The 23,007-nt window shown below is 37.9% G+C and overlaps 4 protein-coding genes and 1 pseudogene across 5 annotated transcripts; 3 read left to right on the plus strand and 2 right to left on the minus strand.

The window, feature by feature from the left end:
- Positions 1 to 6: 6 nt before the first annotated feature.
- LOC103410404 (ER lumen protein-retaining receptor-like) lies at positions 7 to 1,459 on the plus strand (annotated as a pseudogene).
- Positions 1,460 to 6,015: 4,556 nt separating this feature from the next.
- Positions 6,016 to 9,100, plus strand: LOC108173675 (wall-associated receptor kinase 17-like). 2 transcript variants are annotated; one of them, XM_070825548.1, is made up of 3 exons: positions 6,844 to 6,969; positions 7,046 to 7,245; positions 8,169 to 9,100. In XM_070825548.1, exons 1-3 carry the CDS (start codon positions 6,956 to 6,958, stop codon positions 8,960 to 8,962), a joined length of 1,008 nt encoding a protein of 335 aa, XP_070681649.1. In that variant the 5' UTR covers positions 6,844 to 6,955; the 3' UTR covers positions 8,963 to 9,100. The 2 variants fall into 2 exon arrangements, with proteins under 2 accessions (XP_017188687.3, XP_070681649.1); XM_017333198.3 differs by having other exon boundaries at positions 6,016 to 7,245.
- Positions 9,101 to 10,505: 1,405 nt separating this feature from the next.
- On the minus strand, positions 10,506 to 14,628 carry LOC103420805 (laccase-15-like). Its single transcript, XM_070825549.1, has 5 exons — positions 14,404 to 14,628; positions 12,741 to 12,892; positions 12,403 to 12,647; positions 11,050 to 12,120; positions 10,506 to 10,879 (listed from the first exon to the last, which is right to left on the minus strand). Exons 1-5 carry the CDS (start codon positions 14,500 to 14,502, stop codon positions 10,749 to 10,751), a joined length of 1,698 nt encoding a protein of 565 aa, XP_070681650.1. The 5' UTR covers positions 14,503 to 14,628; the 3' UTR covers positions 10,506 to 10,748.
- A 2,024-nt stretch (positions 14,629 to 16,652) lies between these two features.
- On the minus strand, positions 16,653 to 20,219 carry LOC103420806 (ERAD-associated E3 ubiquitin-protein ligase HRD1B-like). The gene is made up of 8 exons (XM_070825552.1): positions 20,078 to 20,219; positions 19,264 to 19,911; positions 18,709 to 18,885; positions 18,272 to 18,421; positions 17,980 to 18,185; positions 17,527 to 17,665; positions 17,071 to 17,338; positions 16,653 to 16,981 (listed from the first exon to the last, which is right to left on the minus strand). The coding sequence occupies exons 2-8, from the start codon at positions 19,794 to 19,796 to the stop codon at positions 16,823 to 16,825; spliced, it is 1,632 nt and encodes a 543-aa protein (XP_070681653.1). The 5' UTR covers positions 19,797 to 19,911; positions 20,078 to 20,219; the 3' UTR covers positions 16,653 to 16,822.
- LOC103420807 (probable NADH dehydrogenase [ubiquinone] 1 alpha subcomplex subunit 12) lies at positions 20,176 to 22,628 on the plus strand. The gene is made up of 5 exons (XM_008358847.4): positions 20,176 to 20,526; positions 21,166 to 21,192; positions 21,459 to 21,547; positions 22,086 to 22,195; positions 22,288 to 22,628. Exons 1-5 carry the CDS (start codon positions 20,438 to 20,440, stop codon positions 22,444 to 22,446), a joined length of 474 nt encoding a protein of 157 aa, XP_008357069.1. The 5' UTR covers positions 20,176 to 20,437; the 3' UTR covers positions 22,447 to 22,628.
- The last annotated feature ends 379 nt before the right edge of the window (positions 22,629 to 23,007 follow it).

The raw sequence follows: 23,007 nt of genomic DNA on the forward strand, positions 1-23,007 counted from the left end.
GGAAGAATGCAGAAATTCATGACTTGTCCATATTATTGGTTTTCATAACTAATGTTTTCTGTATAATCCCATCACAACTATTAGTTCTCCCCTATTGCCTTTCGTACTCGACATAAATCATTCAATGCACCTTCATATCATTCGCCCTATCAACCACTTTCCATGACAACATAATAGACTTGCTCCGCTCGTTTCCAATATAATGAAGCTTAATGCAATATTAACCATCGGATTTATCGGAACTTCTTTTGCCACGGTCTGGCACATGAGGTACCATAAAGTAGTGAAGCAAACCTACAACAAGGATCAAGATACTTTCAGACATTACTATCTCATACTTTTATCCTTGGGGCTGGCTCTTCTGATTCCGCGCGCTTTTACTGTAATTGAGGTACATTGCATTTATCTTGCCCTTTCTTTTGCCTTAAGGTACCAGTTTTGTACGATGATGCTTCTTTTTACACCCGTCTGATTAGAGCTTGATCTATTGTAATAGGTTCTGTGGGCATTTTCAATATATCTTGAAGCTGTGGCAATCTTACCACAGTTGGTATTACTGCAGAGGTCAAGAAACATTGACAACTTACTGGAAATTACGTTTTCCTTCTCGGGTATGTTCCAACTCCGCCGAGGCATCAATGCATTTGCTCATTATTCTTGGATTTCTGCTCATGTGATTATCTGTGGTGTTATTTTTGTTTGGTAACATTGTGCAGTGCTTATCGTTCTTTATATCTTGTCAACTGGATTTACCGTTTCTTCACTGACCTCCACAGAGTTCGCTGGATACGTAAGTTCTCTTTGTATATAGCTTGCACTTAATAATCATTGAGTGCATTTTCAGCCACAGTGATATAACTAATTTGTTGTAAAATGCCCAACGCACAGCTTGGATTTCAGGCCTAGTTCAGACTGCTCTTTATGCTGATTTTTTCTACTACTATATCAAGAGGTAACTTTGCTCGACTCTCTCGTCTCCCCATAAGAGTAGTTTGTATCATACTGTGCGTCGAAACGAGAAATATGAATACGGAGCAATGGCTTTGGTCTTGTAACATATTTCCATACGCTGTGGTGTAACAAATTATGACACTAATTCGATGTTGACACAAATTATGATACCGAATCATCAACTTTGGTAGATGATGCTGTATCCTAATAACAAGCTTGTCTGCTTTTTCTTCAGCTGGAAGGAGCACGAGGAGCTTAAGCTTCCCGCTTGACGTGGATCATTCTGGATGTGTGGTTTCCACCCCACCGGAAGGCAACAGAAGAGGAATGCATTATGCATACATACTTGAGGACATACAGAGCCAAAAGTTAACCATTGCTGTCACTGTTGGGGGATTTTCTCCACGTTAATGGATTAGATTCTGATAAGATCTTGTTAATTATTTACTAATTTAACGAACCACTCTCACCTGATTGTAAATAAATTGGATTTTTATTTGGTTGTCAATTTTGGAATGTGTGTTATATTTCTCAGTATATATGTATAATATAAACGATGTTGAAACATATACGTCACTTACGATATATCAGATCTCTATCAACATATTATATACCTCCATATTTCAAGGAAGAAACCAAGAGGGAACAAGTGTATTCTGGTCACTCTAAACCATTGACCTCCGAATTAAAAAACTAGCGATTCAAATTCAATGCCGCGTTAAAGGAAGGAACGCAGAAGGAGGGCAGGTTGATTTTGTTAAACTCATAGACATTGATGTTCCCTCAAAGTTGTTCTGTAAACCAAAATTTTAGGTAGGAGCTGATCAGAATTGGGAATGAGCTAATCCCAAGTCAAGTTATAAGTCTTAGAATTACAACCACGTTTCTGTTGAGAATAAGTTGAGGAAGGGAAGATAATTAAGATGGAAAGGATGCGCAAACTCTGTTGGTTTACTTTAGGCTTTCATTTTGTTTGTAGCATACTTGATCAATCTCGAAACTACCGATTACCGGTCAATATTATACCGTCAATGACCCAAAAGAGTTTCCCTCCAACCAGGAGATCAATCACAGCGCAACACGTGTCGACATCAAAAGCCAATCATAGCGCAACACATGTCAACATCAGAAGTCAATCACAACACGACACGTGTCAATGTCAGAACAAAGTTAGAAACTCTCTTCTATAAAAGGAGATCATTCTCCCACAATATTGCCTAATGTCATTTGTATTAAATCATTCACTAATACTCACTAAAGAAGAGCTTGAATCTATGTACTTGTGTAAACCCTTCACAATTAATGAGAACTCATTTATTTCGTGGATGTAGTCAATCTGGGTGAACCACGTACATCTTGTGTTTGCTTCCCTGTCTCTATCCATTTACATACTTATCCACGCTAGTGACCGGAGCAATCTAGCAAATGTCACAAACTTGACACTTTCTGTTGTACCAAAATCTTCATTGATTTTGTGCATCAACATTTGACGTCGTCTATGGTAACGACACTTATTCCCACTCTATTCAACTTTGTCAAGTTGGTTTCCATCATTCGTACATTCTCTTTTGACCAGGCATCCCTCTCCAACATAGGAAGCGAAGGAAGCCACAATACATAGAATGACATCCCTCTTGCACCTAGTGCGAAGCAACGAAAGAATGAAGGAAAAATGGTTGCTCTTCAAGCTAAAGTCAATAAGCTAGAAGCTCAGAACAACAAGATAGCAATGAAGAATGAGGTCCTTCAGGAGCAATATGAGAAGCTCTTCGAGACATTCCATGAAGCTAGGCATGCTCAAACACATGAGCTCGTTGCCCCCGTAGAAGTTAACCATCAACTGGGTGTCCCCCAACACGGAGTGTCACCTGCCTTCGACATAGATATCCCTGATAGGGAGCGAGTTACCCATCGATCTGATAATCAACATGAGACTTCTTTCAACACAGTTGCTTCAACCCGAAGCAGGAGAAGTGGAGTAAGACACCTCCTTGCAGAATGAGCGGAAGGATCGAAAGCTGTTTATCACGATTGTCAAGACTTCCTGAAGCAACGTCGAGAGAACTCCATTCACATAAGCTCAAAGATTAATGACCCAAGGGTTTCTGAGATACTCGGTCATCTACCACGGCCTAGGCAGGCTGCCAATCTAGGGAAGGAACAACAGGTCCCAGAGGAACATGAAGGTACATGGGACTTGGATGTATTCCGACAGACTCACCCTAGAAGTTAGTACAACGAGTCCAAGGAAAAACCACATGTTCTTGCTCAAACTTTCCTACTTCCAAGAGGCGATGGAGACTTACGGAAGAAAATTCCAGTGGTACATAACTACACTCAAGACCCCCTTGTCCTACAACTCCTTGAGAAAGTAAACAAGTTGAAGGCCGAACGTCAGGCCGAGATACCTGACTGGAACCAACCCAGGTCTGGCCCTCTCACAAGGAGGATCATCGACACCTCCCTTCAAGCGAAGAAAAAACAAAAGATTGGTTTATAACTCTATACTCTCTATACTGAAATGGAGGACCCGATTGAACACATTAACCTCTTTGAGTCCACCATGGCATATCAGATGCACACCGACGAAGAGCGATATCTTATCTTCCATTCCACCCTTTCTGGCGGAGCTCTAAACTGGTATTGTCGTCTTCCACCCGAGACACTAGACTCATTTAAGGAATTAAGGAAACTGTTTGTCTCTCAACACATATTCCAGAACGATCGCTTACATTCTGCAGATGACTTGTACATTGTTCACCAGAAACCAGACGAGTCATTACGAGAGTATACTGGTCGCTTCAACCATGAGTATTCTCGCTACGCTGAGGCAGATGACAATACCGCCCTCAAAGCCTTCACGGCAGGCTTACGTGATTGTTTCTTCAAGTACATGATCAATGCCAACACTTGGAAGACTTACTCTGAGGTGATGGCATATGCTTACAACCACGTCTTCGCCAAAGCAAGGACATACCAAGGGAACCCCCTTATGGTTAACCCCTATCAACAAGTGGGAAGTGGAAGTCAAGTTATACCAAGTGAGGAGATCTTGGCCATTCAGACACCCATTGCATCATCTCTTGCTTCATTTAGCTACTTGCTAAGTCACCAAACGTATTTGTCTCTTGGTAAGAGGAATGCTTTTTACTCTCAGTAAGCCCATTACAGCAAAAGGGATAAAAGTTCGTATCAAGACAACCAGGGGTGAATGTACCGTCGACTATTATGACCATAAGGCCAAGCCTCACTCTTTCAAAGTGGAGGACTAAGTACTGAATGAAATGCTATTATAAGAAGGCATACACATTACAAATGTTTTGACCTTTAACCGCTTGAGATCTTTTGTCACATAAGTCATTCGGCAAATATTTAAAGAAGAGGGAATTCAAACAACTTCTTCTGAGTCTTTTGCATTCCTAGCACTGGAACACTTGGTCTACGTTGATCTACTCAGAGCTTCAACATGTGTACTTTGACACAAAGTATGTGATACTAAGTGTTACAACCAACATGATTCACATATCGAAAGCATGGATCCCTTTATGCATAGCAAAACATTCATAAACATCACTCATGTCAATCAACATAAACATTATACATTCCAACATATTCATACATAAACATCATACATTCTAATACACTCATACATAAACTTCATACATTCTAACACATTCATACATAAGCCAAATGTGCTTCGAAAGGGTTCAACATACTTTGTGTCATTCGACACTTGCTACAATGTGCCTCGACACCTTACCCTTATTCTCACCAACTAGGTGAAGAATGAACTCACATTCGTGCCACCAACCAGGTGATGAAATGTGAAAAATGAACTCATCTTCATGCCACCAACCAGGTGATGAAATGTACAACCCATACTCTCTTTCATGCCACTAACCAGGTGATGAAATGTACAACCCGTACTCTAATATTATTTGGCAACTTGCCACTCTTATCACCAACCAGGTGAAGAAGAAACTCACATTCGTGCCACCAACCAGGTGATGAAATATGAAGAAGGAACTCATATTCATGCCACCAGCCAAGTGATGAAATGTACAACCCGTACTCTCCTTCATGCCACCAACTAGGTGATGAAATGTACAACCCGTACTCTAATATTATTTGGCAACTTGTCACTCATGCCACCAACCAGGTGAAGAAGGAACTCATCTTCGTGTCACCAACCAGGTGATGAAATGTGATGAAAGGTGATGAAGGAATTCACATTCGTACCACCAACCAAGTGATAAAAGCAACTCACAATTCGTTCCACCAACTAGAAGATGAATGGTACAACTTGTACATGTGAACTCCTAGCATTCGCAAATAATAAAAAACCCTCAAGCTTTACAACTCAACTAGGGGATCATTTATGCCTAATAAGAGTTATAGTCACCAACAAAGTCTTATTGCAAGCCAACAACAGCTTCAGTTCATGGTATACGAAGATCAAACTCTTCACCCAACGCATTTATCCACTCAGTGAATATTGATAAACCCCAATGAACAGTAATATATCACATGCATCTCCACCCCTACCAAAAAATAGAATAGTCAATTTTATTAAAATATTATTATTTTTTATTATAAAATTGCAAAGCACACCATCCCAAAAAGTAGAAGTTCCCCTTCCCGATTTTGGGAAATTTTCTTTGTAATTTTGTTGCATTTCTTTCCTCCATATACGTCACTTACGATATATGTATTTACTAATTTAACGAACCACTCTCACCTGATTGTAAATAAATTGGAGTTTTATTTGGTTGTCAATTTTGGAATGTGTATTATATTTCTCAGTATATATATATATATAATATAAAGATGTTGAAACATATATGTCACTTACGATATATCAGATCTCTATCAACATATTATATGCCTCCATTTTTCAAGGAAGAAACCAAGAGGGAACAAGTGTATTCTGGTCACTCTAAACCATTGACCCCCGAATTAAAAAACTAGCGATTCAAATTCAATGCCGCGTTAAAGGAAGGAACGCAGAAGGAGGGCAGGTTGATTTTGTTAAACACATAGAGATTGATGTTCCCTCAAAGTTGTTCTATAAACCAAAATTTTAGGTAGGAGCTGATCAGAATTGGGAATGAGCTAATCCCAAGTCAAGTTATAAGTCTTACAAATTACAACCACGTTGCTGTTGAGAATAACTTGAGGAAGGGAAGATAATTAAGATGGAAAGGATGCGCAAACTCTGTTGGTTTACTTTAGCTTTCCCTTCATTGTTTTTGTTGGCAGCATTATCAGAAGCCGACGCCAAGCCCAGCTTCCAGAAAGGAAAAGTATCATGTTCTGTGGTCGAATACTGGTCTGCGAGTTCCCAAGGATCATGTTCTTTTATCCTACCAAATCCAAGACGATTCTCAGTGGGAAAAGGTGAACTTGAGGTATGCGTAAACAACGAAGTTTCTGCTAATAGCTGCAACACCACTAAAACTGGAGCAGCACTATTAATGTTGCGCTTTGGTCCTGGCACCCACAACACTACCTCTGAGACCGAGTACTTGACTGCCACACCGCATGCAATCTCCGACACTGCAAACAAGTTCACAATCATGCGCATGGGTTGTTGCAATTCTTCCACTCCCAAAGGGGAAGGCAATGTTAAGTCTCTGGTGCCTGAGGCAGTGAGTACTGGAAACATAACTGTTGCGGCTACTTTTATTTTCTGGTTTGTTACGGGATTGGGTGCCACAGCATCCAAGTCCAGGCTGATCTGTCCTCCGTTGACAGTAACAAACATCACCAGCACGCGACAGAACGTGTACTTCCAATACACGCTCCCGTACATGGATGCATCTGATGAGAGTATCAATGTCACGTCGGAAAAAAAAAGGATTTTGCATATACTTATAAGTAGTTGGGTTACTTCTAATATTGTTAAGTGGTTTTATGACGGAACTTCAACTTTTTTTATAATAGCAGAGCAGGTTGTCCCGCGTTTGAAGTCCAGTGGGCACACGTGCTCTATGTCATCGAATTTATGTTGTTCACTTGGTAAGCCTAAAAATACGTCACACATAAGAAGGCGTGTTGAGAGTATGTTGTCTGACTTGTGTTGTCCATGTGTTAGCCTTCAAAAGAGTATCGGTAGGAGTAACAGTCGCTCATGGTTTGAAATCTCAACTACAACCAATACTCTGTACAAAGTCGAAGATTTAAGTGGCTTTTCATTGTCAACCAAAACCCAGGAATATATTTGCCATAGGAAAACTGGTACAGGTTACATCCCAGTTCCACACATCAGTGTCTTTCCGATAAAGCTCACCTTAGGTACGTAATCCTCTCTACTCTCTAGTGTTTATTACTTGATAATTGCTATGCTCCCTGTAAATTAAATGTAAACATTTATGGATTGTTTGATATTTTACTTGAATAAAAAATTTTGTACTTAAATTTTTTTTTTTGAGTTTTGCATTTTGAACGATTATTTGGTATGACTGTTTTGAAAAATTGAATTCAAAATTAACTTAAAAATTAGCATACTTCCATAAACATTAAAAAAAATGATACACTTACTATATATATATCATCTCTCTAATAGAAATGAGACCCACATGTGTTGTGGGCTCTTCTTCTATTAGAGAGACAGTACAAATATGTGATAAGTGTAGCATTATGACTTATTTGGAAATTATTTCAAAATGACTAAAAACATTTTTAAACGAAACTTTGTTGGGTTTCATAAGCACTTGAAGTGTAATTCTTCTAGGAAGCACTTCAAGTGTTTTTCCATAATTTACTTGTATTTTTACCAAAGATTAGTTTCAAAAATATTTTCACCAAAAGTGTTTTTAGCCATTTTAAAAGCATTTACAACCTCTTGTTCTTTTTAAACTCCAAACCTATTATTTTCTCTCTCCTACCTTCCTCCTTCCCTCCGAATATTTCTCCTCTTTGTCTCCCATTTCTCTTCTGATCTTTATGTCTGTTCAATTGAACTTAGTAGTAATTCCTGAGCCATGTGGAGTTGCCCTAGGATATTTTTCCTTTTCTTTTAATTATTAATTAAAAAAATCCCATATTAAACAAGTTTTTAAATCTTAAAAAATTGTCTTTAAATGATGTTCTTAAGAAATCTTTTGAAAAATTATGAATTTTTTTTAACACAATACCAAACAAGTCCTTAGGGTCTCAGCTAACAAGATACTGCATATATCGTGTATATAAATATATAATTAAATGTAACCTTGCAGGTCTTGGACTTCTTTGCGCATTTCTTATGTTTGGGATCTCTGGGGTTTATCTCAGTGTGAAGAAACATAAGTTCATTAATCTCAAAGCCAAGTTCTTCCAGAAAAATGGAGGTCTATTATTAGAGCAGCACATTTCTTCACATGGAAGCCCAAAAATTTTTACGTCCGAAGAGCTAAAGGTGGCCGCTGACTATTACAACCAGATTCACACTTTTAGTCCAGTAGAGAGTGGAAAGGTTCACAAAGGACTTCTGTCAAACGGTGCGATTGTGGCCATAACGGAAACAGTAGTGGAGGAGGGCCAAATCGGGCGTTTTATAAATGAGGTTGTCACTCATACCAAAATCAACCATGAAAATGTGGTGAAGCTCTTGGGCTACTGTTTAGAGACTGAAGCACCCATGTTGGTCTATGTACTCGCCCGCAACGGGACCTTGTTCGACTACATTCATCATGTTAATGGGAAAAAAGCATTGTCTTGGCATATTCTTTTAAAGATAGCCTCAGAATCTGCAGCTGCTCTTGCTTATCTGCATTCTGCAGCAGAGACATCAAAACCAATGATCATTCATGGAAATGTCAACTCTTCCAACATATTATTAAGCGATTGTTTTGTGGCCAAGGTCTTCGGTTTCGGATCTTCAAGGTTGGTCCGGGTCCCTAGTAATGAATCCCAGATGAACACATTGGTACAGCAGACGGTTGGTTATCTAGACCCCGAATATCTCCAAACAGGCCAGTTGACAGATAGAGTGATGTCTATAGCTTTGGAGTCGTCTTGTTATAACTTTTGACGGGAGAGATGCCATTGTCCTTCAACAGACCAGAAAATCGAAGAATCATAACATCCCATTTCGTTTCTTCTGTAGAACAAAACGACATATTTCAGATCGTTGTGCCACAACTAGTAAACGAGGGTAACAGAGAGCAACTCAGAGCTGTTGCGGAGCTTGCAAAGAGTTGCCTCAAGTTGAGTAGTGCCGAAAGGCCTGCGATGGAAGAAGTGGCAAGGGAATTGAGGAGGTTGTGTGGCAGGGCAGCACACATTCTTCCTAAGCTTTTTTTTTTTTTTTTTTTTTTTTTTTTTTTTTTTTTAATTGGAGAACCTCGGCGGTACGAGGGAACTATTGAAAGTATATGTTTTGGCCAACGATCTAATGGTTAAAACTTCAGAGTATAGAATGAGCTTACTACTAGAATTGTTTTAGATAATCCATTGCGTATGGGCTGTGGCTGTCAGCTTTGTTTTTTTTTTTCATGAACCATGTATATTTGAAAGTTGAACCAATCTTTGAAAATAAGGCAAAGTAAATTTTAATTGGGACACTTTAGATGCGGTCCCTAGCTATCAATATTCTTTGATTGAAACCTTGTTAGTTTTTAGTTTTTGATTGAGGTCCCTGACATTAATGTAATAATGTAAGTTACTATATTTTTTTAATTAAAAATTAAAAATTGAAATTTGTAATTGTTTATATTAATGAGATTTTAAATAAAACCTATAATTTATGGGATTAAAAATAATAAAATATAAATTATACTCTCTATTATATTGTGTGTGTGTGTGTGCATATATGTATGGGTACATTAACCAAAATTAACAAAAAAAGTTATTGTACCAAAACATGGATACATTCTCAAATCAATGAAAAAGAATGTACCAATATAAGTTTAAACATGAATTAAAAAATTTGAATGGATTTTTTATTAAAAAAAGGGTACATTTTACATATAACAAATTGATATATTTGAGAATGGGTACATTTAAGATTAAAAAAATTGAAAAATTATATGAATGGGTACATTTAAGATTAAAAAATTGAGAATCTTTTTATATAAAAAAAAAACTAATAGGTACAAACTTAATTTAATTTAATTTTTTATTATTTTGGAAATGTTTGAATTGAAAATTCATTAGAAGTTTAATAGAGGTGTGAGTATTAAACCCTAAATTAATTACTAATTTTTATATTAAAAAATTATTATCATATTAATGCTAAGGACTTGAATCAAAATTTGAGAACTAATAAGGTCTTAGTCAATGAACCCTAAAAACTAGGGACCGGATACTAATTTTTCCATTTTAATTTTAGTGCTAATATAATGCGCATTATCGTCATTTCTTTGATGGAAAATTTTCATCTTGTTCTTGAGTCGTCGACGGCCACCAAGTTGGTGACAAGACAAAACCAGGTAAATTTTTATGACATTTATATCCTGGCCACGGCCACTGCCAGTCAGAGTTCCTAGTACAAAATGGTATTGAAAGGACTGACTACATGTAGTCCAATTTTATTGCCATTAACAAGTTCAACAATAGAGTACTACAAACCAACGGAAGATAAACTATGAACACTATTTTATTAAACAGAAAACAAATAATTAAGGTTGCCGAGATGGCTACAAACTGAAGCTGCCTATATAAACATTACCATATATATATAGTGAAAACTAAAGCAAACTCAAGCCTTAACGGGTAAGAAACTATAATATCCTTAGCCCACAAGAAATCATAAATAATAATAATTTTTAATAATTAAATTTCCAACAGAATCCAACTCGAAAGCTTTATAACAATTGTTAACATGGAGGCATTCCTTGTGGCGGAGGTAACATTTGCGCTCCTGGGCCCTTTCCATTTTTCACTATGAACGTCATGTCCATGCCCCATGACATATGTCGATCCAGATGACAGTGCATAAACCAAACGCCTACGCACAACAAGAAGAAGAACAACAATTTACACGATCTAATTATCATTCATTAATATATAGGGCTGTTAACTAAAACTGGAAACTGGAAATTGATATGGTTATTATCAAACGGCCCCTTAAGATAATATATGCACTAGAGATGATGAATGTCTTCATTAATTACGTACCAGGATTGTCTGCCTTGAATCTAATGGTAGTCCAACCATTTATAGGGACAGCGATGGTGTTTTGAAGAGGAGGATCAACAAGATTATACGTCAAAGGGTCCTTGTCCTTGTCAAAATTCCCAAGCCCCCGTCCCACAACGTAGAAACTGAATCCGTGGAGATGCATCGGATGGTCATCTCCTCCCACCAAATTTGTCCCCTGAAACACAATTTCCACAGTTGAGTTGTACTCCAGTATCTTCACCTCCGTCGCTTGCTTCGGCGTCTGTAGGTACAACGGCAAGTCCTGAGCTGTAAAATTAAACAGCAAGGGCGGGAAATTTGGAAAGCGAGTTCCAAATGCCCCATTAACATGGAAATAGTAAGCTTGCAATATGTCAATGGTAGGGTCGACAAAGCTAATGTTGTTGATACTGGTGGCAAAACGTGTCCCATTAGGCCCAGTACATGAATTGCTCGGGCAGGGTAGTGTGTTGATGGATAGTGTAAAAAACAAAGGAGTTGTTATCTTGTGTGGCACGTCAACAGGGTGGTTTTTATCAGCCAAGCTTTTGAGTTTACTGGTAAAGTGAACTGATGCGTTGGTGTCGTTATGGGAAGGAAGATTAGGCAACGAAGTAGGGGTTGAACTAGAATTTCTGTTGTATCGGAGTAATGCGGTGGTGGTTGTGTTGTCGTAGGGAATTCTAGCCCCGGCAACATAGGCTTTAGCAGCAATGTAGTAGTTGTTGGGGCTTTGGTCGGCATTTAACAAGAGATCAATAGTTTGCCCTGGAGATATGGTTACATAATCTGTTGAAAATGGCTTGGTATAGCTAGCATCTGAGCCTACAACCGTGACGTTGTGATTGGCAATGGCGAAAAACATCATCTCCTGCACGGCAGAGTTGATTAGTCTGAGCAGGTAGGTTTTGCCGTAATCAACTATGAGCTTGAATGTGTCTGGTTTTGAGCAAGGATAGAGATCGCCGGGTTGACCATTGATGAGGTAAGCATCTGAATTATTAGGGTCCCCACCACTTTGAATCGTTTCATCGTAAATTTGTCCAATATCTTCCTTCCACCATTCTCCTACAATTTTCAAATATAACGATTTGCAGAACAATAAGGATCGTAATTTGGAAATGTTTATATAGAAATCACTTATATTCATATATAAGCTCTTTTACGAGAAATCCTTTCATTAGAATAGAACACATCGAAATTTTTAATTAATAAAAATACAAGTAAAAAAATTCCAAAAAAATAAACCTTTTTAACTTTAGCAACCAACATTGTCACAAGAGTTTTTAATTATTTAAAAGCGCTAGCTATCCTATAAGCGGTTTTGGAAGATTGAATTGATTTGCATACCCAAGATGATTGGTAATTCTGCGTGAGGCTTGGTAAAAGGGTAAGTGGCTCCCTTCTTGGGGTATATGACTATAGCACCGTGGACGGTGGCTCGATCCCACTCACTGTGAGCATGCCACCATAGGGTCCCTTCCTCTGAGGAAAATATAATGGTTTGGGTAAACCTAGCTCCTGGTTGAATAGGACATTGCGTGATGTAATTAGGACCGTCTGACCATGGGTTCCTCGGTTGCTTAACTCCATGCCTGAAATATAGATGGATTAGAATTGTACTGGTGTCATGAAAGTAACTAAAAGCTGCATGAGATTACATGCACTGTATAAAGTTGATGAATTACCAATGGAGGGTAATGTTACGATTGCCCTTGTTATAGACATCCACTATGACAGTATCTCCAGCACGAGCATACAATGTTGGTCCCGGAAACTGGCCGTTTACAGTCAAGATGTTCTTTGTGCTACACAGTCGTTTGTATGAAGTTTCTTCAACCTACAATTAATTTTTGCAAACAAACAAAAGATATCATCAATTCATTAATATTTTTTAAATCAGCATACATGATGCATGCATGCATAATATATGTGTAATTATAGCCATGCATGCATGCATGCAATTCATACACATGCATCAGAATTTAAAACTGAACGACAAACACAAGATATGAGTTCATTAATATTTTTGAAATCAGCATACATGCATGAGCATCGTTTATAAAGTGTATATACATATATATCCCACACACACAGATATATATATATATATACACACACATAGTGGCGAAACCATGATTTGTCGAAGGGAGGGGCGAAATTCAAAAGAGTGCAATGTTTAATTGAAGCAGTTGCTTTCACATTGGAGAGTGCAAAGTTTTGAGTCAATATTTATAGTAGAAAATAGTCTCTTCACCAAAGCGTTTGTAAGCAAAAATATTAAAGCCAATGTAAAAAGCTTAAATTGGCTAGGATTAGATCCTAAAAAATGTTAAGCGCTAATCAAACAGTGTACTAGAACTTAGCAGCTAGGTGCCTAGGCGAGATCTAGGTAGGAGCCCATATGGATTTAAATTAGGGAGTCTTAACGAAATACTTATGATACTGTTCACTTTTAACGTTAGAGACATTTTTACTTTTAAAAGTCACTCTTAATACTATTCATTTACAACACATTTTTGTTCTTTTGGTTAAAACTCAAATTTTTTCAAATCATTTCCATTAGTTTTCATATTATTTAAAACATGAAACAAGTCCTCAAAGTGAAAATTCATTGAAAGTAGTGATGGCTAGAAGAAAAAAAAACATAAATTTGAGTATGAAATAACCTCCTCCATATTGTATTAACAACATTAAGGTAATTTTAGTATTGAAAATCTTATTTTATGTGGTATTTTGTGGGTATGGTTTATCTAAAATATTTTATTGAAGCACTTATGTTTTTAAAGTGTAATTAGGGACCAATTAGAAGATCAAACCAAAAGAAGGAGAGACCAAGCCAAACCATTTAACCAAAAGCAAAGGAACCAAGTCAAACGGAAAAAAGATAGAAGGAAAAAAAAAAGGGGAAAGGAAAAATGGAGAAAAGCAACAAAAGAATGATAGAAGAAAAAATAACAAATCGCAATGTTTCATTTAAAAGGAATGCTTAAACGACGTCGTCCGATTAAAGATATTTTTAAAACAACTTTTCTTTTCTTTTCTTCTTCCTCGTGCAGGAGTTGCCCTCCTCTGCAATAGGCAGCCCGCCGACACCATGGCTCTTTATGTGGCTTTTTGACGACCGAAGGGGTGGATTCCTTGCTCTGCATGTGAATTTCCGACGATCGGAGGGGCAGCCGCCCCTCCTTGCCCTGTTGTGGCTTCGCCACTGTATATATATATATATATATGTATGTATGTATGTATAACTATAGGCATGCATGCATGATGCATGCAATTCATACATATGCATCAGAATTTAGAACTGAACTGCACCAAGATTAAGGAAATAATGAGCTAGGTAATTACCACAAAAGTGTAACGAGGAGACAAAGCTTGGCAATGGAAGATGCCAACCGTAGACAATAGCAAGCCGACTACAAGTTGCAAGCTAATTAAAATACTCATGTTGATCGACGACGATATTGATGGCTGCTTACCGATCGATCGTCTTATAGCTGTATCTGTTATTACTACTAGTGATGATCACGGATTCACAGGAGTTGTGTAACTATTATTTGGTCTCTATATTTCTGTTTATAACTGATGCAGTTCGCAGGAGTTGAGGACGGATATATATAGAGAGAGAGCTAAATAAAAGCGCAGGTGGCGATTATATGTAATAAAAATAAAAATAAATTATTTAATTAACTGGTGAGGGTTAATCAAGCTATGCTAAGTAATAATTAGTGTGCTTCATGAAACATGTGCGCTTAATATCTTCACTATACAATGTTCTCTCATGTTTTTTCATTCCATGCAATCACAAAATTTTTACTGTTTATTAATATTATGTTGATCAATTAAACTTGGATTATAATCTTTAATTACGCAGCGCTATATTTCTAGATAAGTTTGAAGCTTATGTCAGCATGCCATATATTTCGGATTTGAATAGAATCCTCAGGGAAGAGATCTGGCGAGGATCCAAATCCATATATTTCAACTTGTTGAGATTGAGAAGTCAGATCAAGGTTGAATTGGACAAGCCCAAAGACGAAGAGCCATTATTCAATTATTAATTAATAAGGAATTTTAACGAAAAATTAGTGTTGTATCCTAATCCATCAATTATTAATCCAGAGGGCGAAGAGCCATTATTCAATTATTAATTAATAGGGAACTTCAATTATTCAATTATTAATTAACAGGGAACCGTAATTAGAGGAGGACTTGTAAAAGTTAGTGTTGTGTCCTAATCCATCATAAGAAGAGAAATACCGCTTTTTAAACTGCATGACCATTATTCAATTATTAATTAATATGAAACTTTAACGAAAAATCATATTTTTACACTAAAAGGTCAATCATGGTACAATTCATTTTACCTTTTATTTTGTCCTTATCATTAAAACTCAAAGTTTTCAAGTCATTATCATTAGTTTTCCTTAATTAATATCTATATGATGTCATAAATGGATTTGGATCCCATCCGATCCAAATGGTGGGAATCCTAGGAATTTTCACATCTTAGTCATTCATTGTACATTGTGCGGTCATAAATTATTTGAATTTTTTAATTTAAAATTAAACTCAAATAGTACGTGACGAAACTGACCGCACGATGTACGATGAACAACTATAATGTGAGGATTCCTAAGATCTCCACAAAGAGGATTCAGAGAGGATCCTCATCCATCAGAAATGATCATATATATGGAGATTTTTTTAGTGTGCTTACAATACGGCCATGTACACCAAGTGTCATAGACTCACAATACAAATGGTTGGAAGTTTTTTTTTCTTTTCCAAGGGTCGTGTTCCTAGTAATACACTGAATTTTTTTGTCCATATATAGTGTTTCATACCTAACAAATTTGTTAGGAAAACATCATCAATTTAGTTAACACTCAATGAAGAAGAAGAAGCGAATATGATTGTTCAAATTAAACATGATAACGAGATTTGAGCAATTAACGCAAATTGCAGCATGCCAAGCCAAACAGTTATTGGCGTCTAAGGCATTGACTGTACTAGGTTCATTCGTCCTTTTCTTTCGAGTTAATTGTACGATGAACCTTGGGATCAATCGAAAACAAGAATAAAAACAAGGGAAGGTCAATTGTTGCGGGCATGGGTTTGGGTTAGGTCACGAATCAGCAAAACACAATACCAACCTTCTACGTCAATGATTACTAGAGATCAAAGATTAATATGGTCAAGGAACACTCACGACATTATGATGCGGAGGAGAAATACTCTTTTGCAACTATTTTTCAGTTTTAGTAACATCACTTGTCTAGCTAATAAATGTTTGTCGCTTTTTCAAGATGTGTACATGTCGAAATTTCCAATAAAAATATTCCCGCATGGTCAGATGGTTGAAAGAGAGACTCTGCGCGTGGAGGTGGCGATGACTGGCTTTTGCATCTTATACGATTTTGATTAGTTTCATTTCGTGGAAGATCTAGAGGGCATTACGTATGGAGCAAGCTACTTTTTTACTATTTACGGTATTGGTAAATGTTATAAGTACAAAAAAAGGTCGTACCCAGTGCAAAAGGCTCCCGCTTTACGCAGGGTCTGGGAAAGGTGAATGTCGGCTAGCTTTACCCCCATTTATAAGTACAAAACGATAAGAAAATTATTTATCAACAAGAGGAAAAGAGTGTAACTTGTACAATAATATGCTCAAACTCCAGTTATTCACTCATCCCTAACCTATTTTTCTCATCCCTTGTTATCCACATATATTGCGTCTTACAATATACCTAAAGTTATGCCATGTCTACGAATCGACCCGATCTTCATGACGTCCACAGTCCGAAACAGATGAAGAAGCCGCGATACTCTTTCCTTTGCCATCCAAAGATGCCATTGTTGGGCCCATGTCCACACTTTCCTTTGGTTTTGGTTTCTGTAAAACTTGAAGCTGATTCTGCAGGATCTGTACAAGAAAAGCGGTTACTAAGCGGGAGAAATTGGGAGTAACGACCGCCACGTCACAACAAAAGTTATACATCTTCTCTTTAATACCTCAATCCGGTGCTGAAGAAGCTTTTTCTGGGCCTCCAGCGGAGAAGCTGTCAGATTTGGATCGCTGCCCAACCTCTCCCCATAGGCCAAGTTGGCTCCGGGGACAAACATGTAAGGTGGAAACTGAGAGAAGGACAAGTTTGCAGCTCCACCTTGGGCTGCAAGTTGTGGCTGTGATTGTCCAATAGAAGATTCTCCACCAGATTCAGTATTAGAGGAGTCAGCCGTATGTCTTTGAACCTGAGGAATCGCCGTATATCCAGGAGACCTGCATACAAGAGCACATAGTTTGTAAGGCTCTGGCATGCAGCATTCTATGCAGTGCAACATATCCAAAGTTTATGTATCAAGCACACTCTCACAAGCAACCTAGAAATAAATTAAAATACAATGGACACATATGATCACTCCACCAATAAATATGTAAACCTTAACTTAGGATACAGGTGTCATTACCATACTAGTCTGTTTGCAGAAGGATATACATAAGACTTCTCATATATTGATGCAGCAGCAGCAGCAGCTCGGAGCCTGGCTTCATGTTGGCTCACATTATCACCCGCAACTCCACCACCCTGAGCCGTTGTGCCTGTCCCTGTTCCCAATTAAAATCATCAGTCAACTCGCCACAATTTTATACCGAACAAAAGATCAGAGTCTCAAATGATCAAAATATATTACATAAACAAAGAGCATGAAATCCAACTGGCATTTTATTGGTGCCTTCGTTTTTCTTTACCCTCAATAATTATCTTACATAAAGGAAAAGGAAATGTAAGTTTAAAAACTACAAAGTTCAGCAATTAAAAACTACAAAGTTCTTTTCCTTTAATAACCAAATATCCGACCTTATGGTTGTCACACAGAAACTAAAAGATACACCACAAATTGCACTGCTCAGAAGTTTACCCTGTTGATGAACATCTGACTGTGAACCCCTATGTCCAGCTGTACCTGTCCCACTGTCAGGAGGTACAACTAGGGCTCTGCAAGTAGGGCAGGTATGCTGTCGCTCTAACCATGATCGTAGGCAAGCGACATGAAAAAGGTGTCCACATAATAGTTTCTTGGCTGTTGTCATCTCTTCACGGCAAATGATACAAGTTGCATCACTTCTGCATATTGATAATCAACAACTAAGACTCCAAATGCAGAATTTGATAATTACAACACTTGGAAACTAATTAGACTTTAAACTTACGCATTAAGTTCTTCAGGCGTAGCATCTGGGAATCGATCATTCATGTTTGATGTGAGCTTTCGATAACGAATATAATCAGCAATGCGAATCTTAAAGTTCCTAAATGTTTCATAGAGCTCACGTATCAAGTGCAATGGCACACCATAGTACCTGGGATGGGACAATACTCCATGTCAATCAAGATAGAATAACCTCAGCTTATGCACGTCAACAAGCAAAATTCTCCCCATGCTTAAAATTTAAATTGGTAGGATTTTGGTCCAACTACTGTATCATATTCTAACTTCATGCCCACAGCTTCTCCGCCACTACGGAGCCAAACACGTTGCATTCAACACAGATTGAGCCCAACATGTTCTCCAAATTGTGTCATATTTAGCAAAAAAAATGTGTGTGTAAGCAACTTATCTAAACCTAAAGATAAACAGAATACTCACGTGAAAATCACGAGGAAGAAGCACAAATACAGAGACAAGTGAAGCAAGTCCCGAATAAGTTCCAAGTAGAACGTGTAGACAGGCTTCTTCTCCCATTGTCCCTCCATAAGCATGTCAGTAACATAGAAAACATATTTCACAAATGTTGACACTGTTGTTGTTGCTAGTATCATGTACCTGAGATACAAAATCATGGACACTGTTAAATGAGAAAGACGGAAGAATGCAGAAATTCATGACTTGTCCATATTATTGGTTTTCATATCTAATGTTTTCTGTATAATCCCATCACAACTATTAGTTCTCCCCTATTGCCTTTCGTACTCGACATAAATCATTCAATGCACCTTCATATCATTCGCCCTATCAACCACTTTCCATGACAACATAATAGACTTGCTCCACTCGTTTCCAATATAATGAAGCTTAATGCAATATTAACTATCAGATTAAAAAATGCCTAAGTTATCTGAGTGTGATCAAATAAAATGTAGCATGTTCCCAAATGCAAACAAAAAGAATCAGAAATACAAAGCATTAAGATGGATCACTTACTCGAACGAAAAAAAGAGGGAAACCGAGGCCTTTTGTGTCCTTATCAAGTTGCTAATAGAACTGTACAAAAAGAGACTATCTAGAACAAGCAAGAAACCCAAAAAGGAGACAATCCGAACATGAGACAGCATGGGCACGGACGGAGTAGTCTCGATGTACTCAACCCTCTTCTGAGCCAACCAATGCAAAGCCTTGATTAACAACAGAGCTGTAACCATAGCAAGAAATGAGACCGAAAAGTCCTGCCTGAAAATAGTGATGGCAAAGAGGATTTCCATGACTTCCCGCCACGACTGCTCATTAAGCCTCTCAACCTCGGCTTCCCGGAGTGATCCAAGGAAGAGCTTTTTAGTCAATTGCCACATAGTACACATAATAACCAGACCCATGTTGAGAAGCAACACCAAGCTGATCTTCGACGTCGACAAATACACCATTGCCGGATAAAACTGGCCTCTACTGCTAAATGCATGATAAACAATCGCTAGGGTTGCTACCAAACTAACCCCGCCATAGGTTTGCAGCTTCATCATTTTCCTCAAAACTAATCGATAAGGTTGCTCTTACAGGCCAACTATTGACCAGTTTCCGATTCGGTTTCCAAACAGATTCAGATTAAATAATGTTACAGTGCCATCGAGGTGAGACCTAGAAATTCAAACAACACAAATGGAAATCCTAATCAAATCAAATGAGCCCTAAACCCGAAGCAAATATTAAAAATCGGAAATTGGAAAGCAATTTTGAGAAAGTAAACAATAATTTCATCTTAACAAATGAGAATTCATAGAAAAATTGAAGCAACTGAGAGTACCTGTGAGAAGCTCGCTCTGTGGAAATTTTGGGTTTTGTGCTGTTTCTTCTTCTTCCTCCCGGCTTTTATTTTCTCAGACAAACAAGAAAACAAAAGCAAAAAAATGCTGTCAGGCCAACAAAAAAAAAAAGGAAAACAAAAATGATGTAAGTTTAACCAATGATTAATTGCCACGTGTGAAGGACTCAAACGGTACCCAATCCGAGTTTATTTAATCTTTCCGACCCGACCTAAATCCGAGCCCGTCAAAGATTAGCAACGGGCTGAGATCGAGAGCCTGGCCCGGGCCTCCTATCTTGTGTGCTTGCCTCCTGCGAGAAATACAGAGCGAGCTAGAGAGCGAGAGAGAGAGAGAAAGAAATGGCGACGGTGGTGAAGAGCGTCGTGAAGGCGATCAGAGAGAGAGGTCTCCGCAGCTACTTAAAGGAGCTCAAGGAGGATGGCTTCTTGTACGTTCTCTTTATCTATAGCTTTTTGAATCGATTGATTTATTCATTTTTGTTAATGTAATGCTTTTGGGGATGTCAAAGATGTAAAATTTGCTTCTGCAACGTATGTGATTGGATGCCAAAAGCATCGTTGGTGTTTTTCTTATTGCACCTAGTGTTTCTGAATCCATTTTGTCCTCCTTGGTACCTGATAAATCAAACTGGGATGGCAAATCAGATATTGAATTTTCGATTTTGGGGTTTTCTTATTTTTGCTGCATTAAAAAAAGAAATAATTTTTGGAAGTTCGAAACTCCGAAAGGTGCTGAAGCAAACAGGTGTTGAGCTGGGTGGGTTGTGATAATTTTGTTGGTCTGTTCTCTGATGATAATCTGTTGGCTTGGTAGGAAAATGTAGGAAAGAAAACAAATTAAAAGCTAAAACATTTGTCATAAAGTTTTACTCTTTGGCTCTCAGGGACGATATCTTTTGCTATAATTGTAGTTTTGGGATTTGGAGCATTTTCTGATGTACAGTGTTCACTGAGATGTCTTTTAGTAGCTCGCTGAATGGCTCTTAAATTGCGTTTTTTGGTTTCGTATCCTATATCTTTGATTCTTTATACTGTGCTGACTGTTTGTACTTTTCCAAAACTTGCAGAAACTGTATTTTCGATGGAAACCTTACGTAAGTTACATTACTTCCCTCATACTTGATTTTCTTAACAAACGAGCATAAGTGCGTGTTTACATTATATTTAGAATTTTAGTTCATAATTCTGGAAGCTTGATACGGTTAATGGTTTCTCTTTTCTAAAGAAGACCATCTGAATTAACATTGAAATGAGGGATTACTTTTGCTTTGTTGTGGTTTTCAGGTTTTAATTGTGTTGGAATATTTTAGTCATTTTTGTTTCTCTAGTTTATCTAACAAATTTTATTTGATTGGTATAGGCAAACTAAGATCCACAATATTGGGGCAAGGCTTGTAGGTGTTGATCAAATTGGCAATAAATATTATGAGAAGCTTGACACTCAATATGGTTAGTGTTTTCTACATTTACCCCAGCCTTTCTTACTATAGCAATAAGATATTTAGTTCTTTACTGCACACTGAAGTTGTGCCGTTGGTGTCAATTAGCATTTCCAAGCACAAGCCATATTCAAATCATGATACAATTCTTGATCGTATGTATCTTTTCGAATCTTAATTCCTTATTACTAAGTTTATGAAGGTAAAGAAATCATTTTACTTTCCTAGGAACTGTGCAAATTCCTCTTCCTGGTGGTACAAATGGTCCCATATTTCTCTGTAAGAATGTAAACAAATTACTGGTGGGGAACCTGGGGGTTGGCCAAGTAATTGAACACTGCTTATTTAGATGCTTACATGCCTTGGTGCATATGATTTCACCACATCCATGTGAGTTACCGCCATGAGTTATAAAGAAGGACCGTTCTAATTTTCCTCTTTGATGCATTGGGAAGGTCCATTGTTCAAAGTTTTGCATTGCTTCAAGGTTATTGTAGTATGTATGCTCATTGCTCACAGCTTACTAATTGATTGGAGGGATTTTACAGGAAGACACAGATGGGTTGAATATGCAGAGAAGAGTCGCTACAACGCTTCTCAAGTACCACCAGAATGGCACGGTTGGCTGCACTACATAACCGATCATACGGGAGATGAGGCAAGTCCTGCATCCTTTTTAAATATTTGATCGCGTATGCTGTGAAAAAACTTGTTACATGTAGCTTACAAACAAATGAATTCCTGTTGCAGCTTTTGATGCTAAAACCAAAGAGGTACAGCATTGAACACAAAGAGAATTTCACTGGGGAGGGTGATGAGTTTATTTACCATTCCAAAGGGCACAGCCTCAATCCGGGGCAGAGAGACTGGACCAGGTACCAACCTTGGGAACCAGCCAAGAAGGAGTGAGTTGTTTCTATGGCACGTGCGTGCTCGAACTTGAAAAAATTCGGCAGTATTGTGCTGTGTATTCCTTTCGGTTAATAAATGGCATGTGAATCATGTGATAGCTGTGAATCTTTTGGATTGCTTGCTGTACGGAAATAACAGTCCTGAACTTCATAGTTTAATGAAATGCTGGTATTTTGATTTGTTGAGGGTAAATTATCTCAGTTCAAACCTGAAGGGTTGTGTTTCACAGTAAGAGTAGGAGCAATCTGCACTCGGTGGTGTTCTCGAGGCACGAAAGGGTCCGCTGTTAGAGTGAAACAGACAGATACACAAAGGGAAGTTGAGATCATGTTTGGATCTCTATATTCGGAGTTGAACAGACTTAGAAATTTGAGCCATTCAAAAGAGGGAGATACAAGTTGTTCAAGGGTTTGGTTTTGTGCAAAATGGGCCAGAGGGTTTGGTTTTGTGTAAGGAGAGCAAGTGGAATGGGCTATGGGAGAGGGGGAGGCGCATGATTTAAATGATTTAAATTGAGTGGTTTGGATTTTTCGATCCATCGGCTCCAGACACAAAGAT

This window comes from Malus domestica, chromosome 07 (assembly GCF_042453785.1).
Source record: "Malus domestica chromosome 07, GDT2T_hap1".
NCBI lineage: Eukaryota > Viridiplantae > Streptophyta > Magnoliopsida > Rosales > Rosaceae > Malus > Malus domestica.

Bases quoted from the DNA above. Each gene is read 5' to 3' on its own strand.
- LOC103420805 (XM_070825549.1), bottom strand. From the start codon at position 14,502: ATGAGTATTTTAATTAGCTTGCAACTTGTAGTCGGCTTGCTATTGTCT. The intron at 12,648-12,740 runs GTAATTCATCAA...TCTATATTTCAG, and splicing joins CGTAACATTACCCTCCATTG to GCATGGAGTTAAGCAACCGA. The intron at 10,880-11,049 runs GTACGTAATTAA...TGTTGTGCGTAG, and splicing joins ATTCAAGGCAGACAATCCTG to GCGTTTGGTTTATGCACTGT.
- LOC103420807 (XM_008358847.4), top strand. From the start codon at position 20,438: ATGGCGACGGTGGTGAAGAGCGTCGTGAAGGCGATCAGAGAGAGAGGT. The intron at 20,527-21,165 runs GTACGTTCTCTT...CAAAACTTGCAG, and splicing joins CTCAAGGAGGATGGCTTCTT to AAACTGTATTTTCGATGGAA. The intron at 21,193-21,458 runs GTAAGTTACATT...TGATTGGTATAG, and splicing joins ATTTTCGATGGAAACCTTAC to GCAAACTAAGATCCACAATA.
- LOC108173675 (XM_017333198.3), top strand. From the start codon at position 6,147: ATGGAAAGGATGCGCAAACTCTGTTGGTTTACTTTAGCTTTCCCTTCA. The intron at 7,246-8,168 runs GTACGTAATCCT...GTAACCTTGCAG, and splicing joins TCCGATAAAGCTCACCTTAG to GTCTTGGACTTCTTTGCGCA.
- LOC103420806 (XM_070825552.1), bottom strand. From the start codon at position 19,796: ATGATGAAGCTGCAAACCTATGGCGGGGTTAGTTTGGTAGCAACCCTA. The intron at 18,186-18,271 runs GTAAGTTTAAAG...ATCAATATGCAG, and splicing joins ACGCCTGAAGAACTTAATGC to AAGTGATGCAACTTGTATCA. The intron at 16,982-17,070 runs GTATTAAAGAGA...TTTCTTGTACAG, and splicing joins TTCTTCAGCACCGGATTGAG to ATCCTGCAGAATCAGCTTCA.